Source organism: Ambystoma mexicanum, chromosome 3p (assembly GCF_040938575.1).
Source record: "Ambystoma mexicanum isolate Mex_15411 chromosome 3p, UKY_AmexF1_1, whole genome shotgun sequence".
Lineage (NCBI taxonomy): Eukaryota > Metazoa > Chordata > Amphibia > Caudata > Ambystomatidae > Ambystoma > Ambystoma mexicanum.
Genome location: NC_090925.1, coordinates 997,147,674 through 997,157,360, shown reverse-complemented (window position 1 = coordinate 997,157,360; position 9,687 = coordinate 997,147,674). Strand labels below are relative to the sequence as shown.

General features: G+C 48.6%; 1 protein-coding gene across 1 annotated transcript in view; it reads left to right on the top strand.

Annotated features, from left to right (window-relative positions):
• The first annotated feature begins 586 nt into the window (after positions 1-586).
• The window catches only part of FAM83D (family with sequence similarity 83 member D), a 105,005-nt gene continuing 95,904 nt past the window's right edge, over positions 587-9,687 (top strand). Inside the window, exon 1 of the mRNA XM_069652291.1 lies at positions 587-1,234. Within this exon, the coding sequence (XP_069508392.1) occupies positions 611-1,234 (624 nt within the window). The 5' untranslated portion in view covers positions 587-610. The remainder of the gene's footprint in view (positions 1,235-9,687) is intronic.

Here is a 9,687-nt window from a genome sequence, read left to right as displayed (position 1 = left end):
CTGCGTGGCATGCGGCGTGATAACACCTGAAAATGTCGGAGAAAAATTCGTTTGAAATGCAAGCCCGCCAGGTTCCCTCCAGTAAGAATAGCGTAAAACAGTTGCTATGGGTGCGATGTGGCAGGGATTACACCACGGGTGACACCGAGAGAGGGGTGTGTTAGGGGGAAGTGGGCTGAAGAAGAGTGATTGGCTCGGACGGGATAAGTGGGCCGGGCACAGGGCGAGATGGGCTGGCACTGTACAGAGGGCTACAGCTCGGCACACGGAGAAGTGGGGGGGAAGGGGCCGGTCATACAGTGAAGGGGTTGGGTCTGGGGAGAGACGGCTGCTTGGACATGAAGGGGGATGCAAACGAGTATAATGGGTTTATCGATGGAAAAAGTGGGTGGACACGGAGGTGGAGTTTGACATGGGCTGGGCATATGATGTAGGTGCGGCACACAGGTGAGCAATGGCAAGAAGGCAGAGGTGTGGGTGGGAATAAGGGAAAGTAGGCAGAGCACGTCGAGATGGGCTGGCATAGTAAGAGCAAGGGGCATGGCTCAGGGGAGGAGGATTCACAGACAAGGGGCCAATCGCAGTAGCAGCGCGAGGTGTTTGGATTTAAATGTCCTATAAAGGGGAACGAGGCAGCCTGCGCTCTTTCGAGGTCCCTGTCCCTTCTATTTACCTGGGCGAGCTGCATGGTCGTGCCCCCGTTTGCCTCTTTGCTCTTCTTTTCCGCTCCAGCCACTGGCTCCAGGGTCCGGGCTCCATGGCCAACCTGTCTCAGTGCCTGGATGACCAGCCCTCGGGGTTCCTGTGGCCCCGGCAGTGGGACGAGACGGCCCTCCTGCAGAGGGACCTGTACAGCGAGGCGCAGCGACTGGCCGTGGAGCAGCTGCTCGCAGGGGGTCGGGAGGCCTTCTGGTCTTTCCTGAAGCGCGAGAAGGTGGTCCCCTTCCTCTCCGAGGAGGAGATCGATGCCATCCTGGCGTCCGCCATCCTGCCCGCCGGGGAAGAAGGGGCCGAACTGTCCATGCTCTCGGCCTCCATGGACTGTTCGTCGGTCACCTACTTCCCGGACCGCTCCGACGTGGAACCCCCGCCGCTGGAGCTTGGCTGGCCCGCCTTCTGTGCAGGGTCCTACCGCGGGGTGACGCGGGCAGAGGTGCTTTTCCAGCCTAACTACGGGGAGAGCATCTACAGCTGCAAGGAGGCAGTGCGCAGGCTGATCCGCGGAGCCAAAGAGGTCAGCTTTGTTTTTTGCCAAAAGTGGGCTATTGGTGACGGATATGAATGCGTGTGCTATTTAGGTAGTAACCACCCCGCCTATCTATTTGACTGATTTGTCGATATTGAAAGACTAAATCAGCACCTCCTGGATTCAAACCTTCAGGGTACACACAGATCTCTATCGAGGGCTTATTTTTAAAATGAACTCTATTGATCCTATAACAGGCCAACATGTAAAAACCAAAATGTCCACCTGGGAAATACACTATGTAACAAAGTTGGCACACGGGGCAGAACGCTAGAGGATGCTAAAACCAGACAGATTGTGTGTTAATCTGTCAGGTCAGCAGTGGACAGAGGTGACAAACGCCACTGCATCCTCTGCGTTTCACTGGGGAGCTTAGGCGGGCCTCACTTGAACCGCTGGCAAGGTAGCTCAGTGGGGTAACGATCTGTTGCTAATATCTGTGTGCAACATGTGGTGGCAGGCTAGCTTCTCCGGGGTTTCACTCACCCTAAAGAGGTTGACTAAAAGAGAGCCACCCGCTTTGAAGCACTTCACTTGTGTAAACGCGCTTCATAAATAAACTATTACAGTGACTTGGTCCTTATTTAAATGGGGTCGAGATATGCTGCACGCTTATGTTTGGTGAGAGGAGGAAAACGTCATCGGTGTTATCAAGATGTAAAATTGTTAACTGTTGATATAGGAGGCCTCTGTTCTAATCCTGCCTCCGCCTTTGTTACATTGTGGGATCCTGGGCAAATAACTTGTCGGCTGCCTCAGTGGTGGGCCAACATGGAAAACTAGAATTAGAAAGCAGCTAATCAGATCTCTCTCTCTCTCTCTCTCTCTCTCCCCCTTTCCATTCTGTTTCTCTCTATTCTCTGTCTCTCGTTTCTCACTGCTGTCTGATAAGCATATACTACTGGTTAAATAGTCGCTCCTGGTGTGCATCGGACGGAGGGAGAGAAGTGAGAGGGGGCGAGTGGACGTGGTAAACGTCCAGGACGAGAGCAGGAAGCGGAGACAGACCGCTCTTTCAAAAAATGCATTCGCCGTTGGGACGAGGAGACCTTGGTAGACAGAGGCGCCCGCGGCCTGGGAGGTGGTTACGGACGGCTGGCAGACAGCGCACAGTTACTGGTAAACCCCGATTCCATACTGCCACTCCCAGCCTGTATGAAAGACGGCAAAACAGAGTGAGCGCAAGCAGGGGGAAAAGGGCGGGGAAAGGGGAGAGGAGCTTTAAAGGAAGACCACTGGTACATGAAGGGACACCAGAGGGAGAGCAGAGCACTGCATGCAAAGCTTCCAAAAATCACCGTACACGTGGGGCACACATAATTACAGGAAAGATAGGACACACAGACACGTGGCGTGTGCAGGAAGAGGGAGCATGGGGAAACGGGGAGTGTTGAAAGGGGTCAATCAGATGCAGGGCAGTTTCCAGCCAACTTGGTGCCCAGGGCGAAACACCGAAATGCGCCCTTTACCCACTGACTGGCACGCGTCACTCCCAAACTACTCCTTTTGTGTCTTGCGACGAAACCCCTTGTTAGGCAGCGTTTGTATGCAGTACCCTTTGGGACCACTACACACAACTAGGACTACAGGTGTGAGCAAACCAACCTTTCATATAAGTCTGCACTGCACAGTTTTGGTAGCAGAGCTGAGCAGCCAGGCTTATCTCAAGAGGCGATGTGAGCAGAATTGATGTTACACAGAGGTCTACAATCGCAAGTGTTCAAGTAAACTCTTACACACAAGGTTTCTTTGATAAATACTTATTCATTTATTTATCTGTCAGTTATAAAACAGTCATTAGAATGAGGCAATATAATCACACAAATATACTTCAATACTATTTCAGAATACTTTTCAAGATGAGTAAAAGGCAAAGATTATTAGAACATAAAAGGTTACAATTATTCTTAGACAGGGCATATACTTTGAGTTCACCAGAAGAGTCAATTCAATTCAATAGGCTAGGCCAAACTCAATGGGCTAAAGTCTTGGATAGGATAACGCGGTTCTGGTAAGTAAACAGTAAAGTCTCTGCACAAGTTCTTGGAAGTAGTTTCTAAAAAGAAGAATCATACTTTGGGTCATAAGCTGATTAGGCCTGCAAATTGCAAAAGTTTCAAGCACTTTCACAGCGAGAGGTAAGTACTCTAAGTCTTATTTCACAGTATCTTACAAATGAAGAAAAAGATGCAGCTGATGGCTAGATCTCGCATGTTCCTGTGCCTCAGTCGTGGGGACAAGAGGGAGGATGTCGGGGGGTGGGGGGGACTCCTGCACTGTGACTGGTCAAAAAGCTGGCACTTAGCAAACTTCAATTCCGCTCGATGTGAGTAAAGCACACAAATTGGTGTGCCTCTCCCTGGTTATAAGCTTTCCTGCAGCACTCTGAGGAAAATTCAACTGGCTCCGAGATAGGTATCCAGGTGGCTTACTGTCGAGTTGATTGGTCCCACCAACTCAAAGGGAGAAGACGTCCTTGCAAGGCTTCTCTGTCGATGTGAACTTGGCGATTCAGACCTGCAGCAGGGATTCACCGGGCAAACCAAAGGTCCAGGAGTTGCAGCAGCCGTCCTCTTCAAGCTCGTCTTCGGTTCTTTCGTTCCAGTGGTCGACTCTGCCTTCCAAGCCAAGAGACTCGCCTTTTATTCAGTTCTCTCCCATTCATTCCAGCCTAGGAGTCACTCACCCGGCAGGGTGGCTGTCCTTGACGGACAGTCAGCCAGCCAATCACCACAGAGTGCTTTTGGGTCTCCTAGGAGACTAAGCACAGGGAGTTTCGGGCACCTTACATACTCATTTGGACAACTACATTTTTGGATGCGAGTATAAAAAGGCTGCAACATCAGACACTCAAATGGGGTACAAGGGCTCTTTTATTTCTTGTTTCTAAAGAATTTTAGATGAGGAAGGGCTGTGAGCATGCCGAACCCTCAATACAGAAACATCTTTTGGCAATTATATCTATAGACAAGTCAGGATACTGTAGAAGAGAGACCCAATAAACAATGCAAAGATAGGTTACACAGAAAGGCTTGTACCTCTTACAAACTTTAGCCTTACCGGTAATAAGCTGATGAAGCATTTTAAACAAAATTGGCTTCTAATGCACGGTAAAGGGTCCACAGTTCCTCAAGCACTACCTCCTCACTATTACGCAGGCCTCTGGGGTTATTTCTGCAAAAACTAGCAGGGCCTGCTTTATCCAAACAGAGCTGGCATTAGCATCTCTTATTAGTGCTGGCCTGCAGCTAGTGAAAATCATGGTGTGGCAGTGTAGAAAGGGCGTTTGGCCTAGAGGATGTACAATCTGAGGCAAATTCTTTGCTTCATGCGTTTAAGTGTGGACACAGTATAGCATGCTCGTCAGAGCCACATACACAAAACGTTTCAGTATGCTATTGTATGGACTTGGGACACATCAGACAAAAACAGACATATGTGCTGTTCCATACGGCAGTGCCACAATAGACTCCATTAGCCAACATGGTGGTGGCTTGTGCAGCGCACAAAATATTGCTGCACACATACCACTGCTTTGATTTGCCATAGGCTACTGTCTACATGGTGACACACAATGAACTCTACTTTCCTAATCAAGGTGCCGAGTGACATTGAGTTGCCATCTGGTGTGCGCGCTAGGCAGTGGCTGGCTTGTTTAGAACATTAAAAGACCTTTGATGCTAAACACATGCATTTAGTCCATGTCCCTAAGCAGCCACTAGAATACATAAGCAAGAAAATGACAATGAAACAATGAACATTGCCAGGGATGCGCCATATGTAACTAAAAAGTAATATACAAAAAAATTACGTTTTCGTGTTTAAAATAAAGAAAATTGTTTAAAACTTTTTCTGTGTGGCATTTAAAAATTGAATAAAAATGCCCCATGTTCAATTCTTAACACTGAAATGTTAATGAGAACCGTGTAAAAACAATGGCTTGTTAAGTGAGCCATCCCTTATAAATTGCCCCACTTGTAAGGCTATCAGCACAAAGAAGGAGGGGCACAGGGTGTGTGACTCCAGAGCATCTCACACGCTGCGTTTGGAATATGTATTCCTTTGTTTGCATATTCCAATGCATCGCAGTAATCCAAAAGTTGGCAGAGAGCAGCCAGCTGCACATTGCAGAGGAGTGCTCACCGGCACAGCAACCTGCTTAATCTTTTGTTCAGCCAGATCAGAGTCAGCTTTCTGGGTGGGCCCCCTACTGTGCCCCCCCCCTCCTGAGCGGAATAGCTCTGCTGCCCGGGCCATGGTGGCCCGGGTTCAGAGAGCCTCAATGACTCACATAACGTTGCGCTGGTCAGGGAGCACCTTCTTCCGCTACTCGCCACAGTACAATCGCACCCTCCCGAGCTTAAATTCCGGCCGCCCCCGGGTTCGCCATGCGGTGGATAAAAAAGGGCATACGAGCGGTAGTAGAGGTCAAAAGAATTATACTTCCTGGTAGTACATAGGCAAGGAAAGAGAACAGCATATCCTACGTGAGGACGAGAAGGGAGGAAGCAGGGTGTCAGAATGTTTTAAGAAAGTCAGGGCCTATTATGTTTTAGCAAGCTTGTGCCTGCTCACAATATGTTAATATAATCTGCATTCAATAAGAAGACACAGGGCAAGGGATCACAAGGCAGGAAAGACATAGATGAACATTGAAACAGGACATTATATCTTCCCCTCACATGAAGTATTGTGTCTCACTATTCCAACGACCATGACCTCCGGCGACACCATGGATCATTGAACTGCTGTCAGTCAATTAATTGGGATCAAATGCAGACACCTCCTTCTGTCTTTGATGTTGACGTACCAGCACTGAGTCACCCACTTGTATGTTCGACTCCTTGGCTTTTCACCTCCCATCTGCATAGCTCTTCATTTTTCTTTTGCTTGCATCATCCATCCCTTATCCGAGCCATGCATTGCTTCTTCATCGTCTCCAACCTGCTTCCACTGTATGTGTGCCCCAGGCTTATTGTTCCTGTCCAAGGACTCCCAACTACCTAGTTTGTCTGTGTTCCCAGATCCACATTGCACGGGATGTCTCCGGACCCCAAACTTTCTCCCACCCTCTGTCTGTGTGCCTCAGGCTCACTGCACAGTCTGCGTTTGGCGAGGAGGAGGTTTAACCATCACTTCGACATTATAAGGTAGAAATGGTGGCGTGATTTCTCTACTGCCGGCGAGAGCTATCGCCCAAAGCCATATGCTGCTGCTTCCCAGAGCGCCCCTGCTGCCGCTTAGGGAAATGGCAAAAGTTCATATAATTCCCGCTCACCTGCCAGTGCCACTCCTTGACCTTTTCTGTACAAAGTATGGGTTAGGGGGAGGGAGAGGGAAAGGGAGTGGCCGAGGGAGTGTTAGAGAAAGAGAGGGGGGGAGAGGGAGAGGAGAAGGCGAAGAAAAACAGAAAGAGTGAGCGTGAAAATGGGAGCTGCATTCAAATGTGAAACTACCACAACATTTCGTGGGAGGGGACTCATCTTTCAAATGCTGGGAGAGGTGCTAACTTCAAAGACTGTGGGAGGGGCATGGGCAAACTTACTTTACATTTTCTAACAAGACTCTTTTGGTGAAGCTTCACATTTTCTAACAAGACTCTTTTGGTGAAGCTTCAATGTTACATGCAGTTAACTCTCTCCACATCTGAAATCACACACTTAAGAACTGCTGTGAAAATTAGCTTTCTCCTGCCCTCTACCTTTCCAATCGATGATCTAACATGCAACTACTAACCCATCACGATTAATAATGCCTAAACATGTATGCATACGAATAAAAGTGGTAACATTGCAACGTGTTACATTAGTGATTGCCGAGAGATTGCTAACTGTGCAGCCACAGTCACCGTTATGGTCTGTGATCTGGCCTGTCCTGCCACTGCTCCGTTCGTCAGCCAGGACAAGTAATCTGAACCCAGAATTTGGGGGTGGGGTGTGATGGGGGGGGGGATACATTCCGGTATGCCCAATGGTCGTTGTGCCACTGGCTGCATGCATAGGCCTGTGGTGGGGTTTAGGAGGATGGGAGGAAGCGAGCACTTCATGGTGGGTTATGAGGGGTAGCAAAAAAGAGTGAGGGAACTCATGTGAACATGTGGCGAAACAACATTGAGCAAATCGGGCTCTAGCCCCCCTCACCCCTAAAACAAAATGTTTTGTGTTATGTTGACTCCACCTGGCTGACCTACAGGGCCGTGGCCGGACAGAACAGGACATAGATGTTAAACGGTGCCCGGACTTCCCTGTTAACAAAGGCCCAGCAATTACTAACATAAAGCATTTCACTTCATATGCCTACCTTTTTAGGCAATTGAAATCGTGATGTGCGGTTAGCACGTGCATGTCAGAGGAGTGATTAGAAGAAAAGTGGGGACAGGAGACAGCTCGGTCTCACAGCAGACCTTAAGTGTGACGTTTCAGAAATGAAGGAGAGATGAAGGAGAGAATGAACTGCTTGTGTCATTGAAGCTTCACCAGAATAGCGTCATTAGAATGTGTAAAAAAGTTAGATGCCCCCATACAAGTAAGTTTGCCCCTGCCCACAGTCTCTGAATTAGCATCTCTCCTCTCCAAACCTTTGAAGGGTTATGCCCCTCCCCCGACATTTTTGCCTATTTCACCCCTGCATGGCGAACATTTAAAATGTCTTAGTTTGATACTGTACACAAGACGTAGCCAAACTAGAGCAAACTCATTGATAATCTGACACTCGCACACACTCACACGCACGCACGCACCCACGTCCATGAATGCACATCTTGTATACCCTCTTTCTACAGAGACTCCACTACTCACACCAGCAAATGAATATCTCCCACAATTCAAAGTGCGAGATGGAAGCTGCAAGACCTTCAGCACCTACACTACAGGGCATGTCCCATAAATTACACCAGCGACTGGCAGGTGGCAATCTGGCACCATTGCGTGTCAGTACCAAAAGGTAATGTAAATTGCAGACGTGACACTGTAGAACTGCTTCGTAACATAATGCGTGCCCCTCTCATAGCCACCTCACATTTCCCTGCAAGCATCTCCCAGATGCCCCATTTAAATGTCACCCAATTTTCCCCATTAACATCTTACAATATGCCCTATAGAACACTTCCCCACGGCTCTTAAGAACAATTACTCAGAAGTACTGCCTGGGTGGTCCTATGACTTCCACCCCTTGATGTTGCCCTGTGAACAGCCTTCCGATAGGCCCCTATGGACACCCTACTGTAGGCCCTTAGCATTTCTCAGTTTAACCATATGAACTCCTTCCCAGGTCCCCCTATGACCACCTCTCCATTCATTGCATATGGCAGCCTCCTCAAGATGTGCCCCTGAGAAAACCCCTTAGAGGTCCCTATGAACACCACTGCATGTGTCAATTTAACATCATCCCTTTATGCTGTTGTGACAGCCCCCAATGTGCAACTATGAACCTCTTACCATGTGGCCTAAGACACCCATACAAGCCAGGTATGTGCCCTAGTGAACTGATACATGCTCCAGAATCCTTGCAGCTCCAGTCAGTTTTCATTCTTCAGAGCTTAATGAAAAGAGCACCATTGAGTTGTGCTTAATAACAATCTGATATCCGGAGCAAGAGGTCACACTGCGGCTCAATAATTGCACCTTATATTATTCTCTCAATGATGTGATCCTGGGATTTACTTACCATGGAGACCTATTAACTCTTCCTGCTTTACCCCTATGACAATCACTCTATGCATGCCTAAGAACGTCTCCCCATGGGTCACTATGAGACTCCCCTGATGCTTCTGATCACCCCCGGTTGTGTCGCTAGGACATCCTCTCTATCTCAATGCTGCATCCCAGACCAGCTCAAACTGGCACCCCTGTGTTGCTTGAGGAAGGGCTCAAAGGCTGTCCACCCTGAGCCACAGAGCCTCACCAACATACTAGGTTTCTTGGGAATCCGCCTCACTGCTCTGTTATCCTCTCCAGCCCTGAAGTTATCCAGCCTTGGGCAGACCATCTTCCAGGCCACCGAAGAAGCCATCTGCTGCATTCTTCCTGCTTCTAGGTTTACATTTGTCGACTGCTTTGTTCTTTTGTATAATGTTCTGCTGTGCTCCACCCTCCTCTAGGGTCTTTTTCTTACATTTTTTAAAAAAATGTTTATGACTGATCTGTTCCTGATGACCTGGTAACCTGATTTGATTACCAGACTGCCTTGTTTTCTGCCTGCTCTTCCATCTGAGTTCTTGTCTACTTAGTCAATTGTCCACTATTGTCTTGTCCCTTTCTGTCTCATCTGCTTGCACCCCTCCTTGTGTCCTCCCCTAGTGTCTCCTCCCCACCTTTCCCCTCCCCCTCTCTCCTCTTCCACCACCTAATTTACGATGCTCTCTGTTTCTCCTATCCTTTCAAACTGCTTCTCTATCGACTATCCTGCTCTCCTGTCTAAGTCTGGTAGGAAGACGTTCAAAG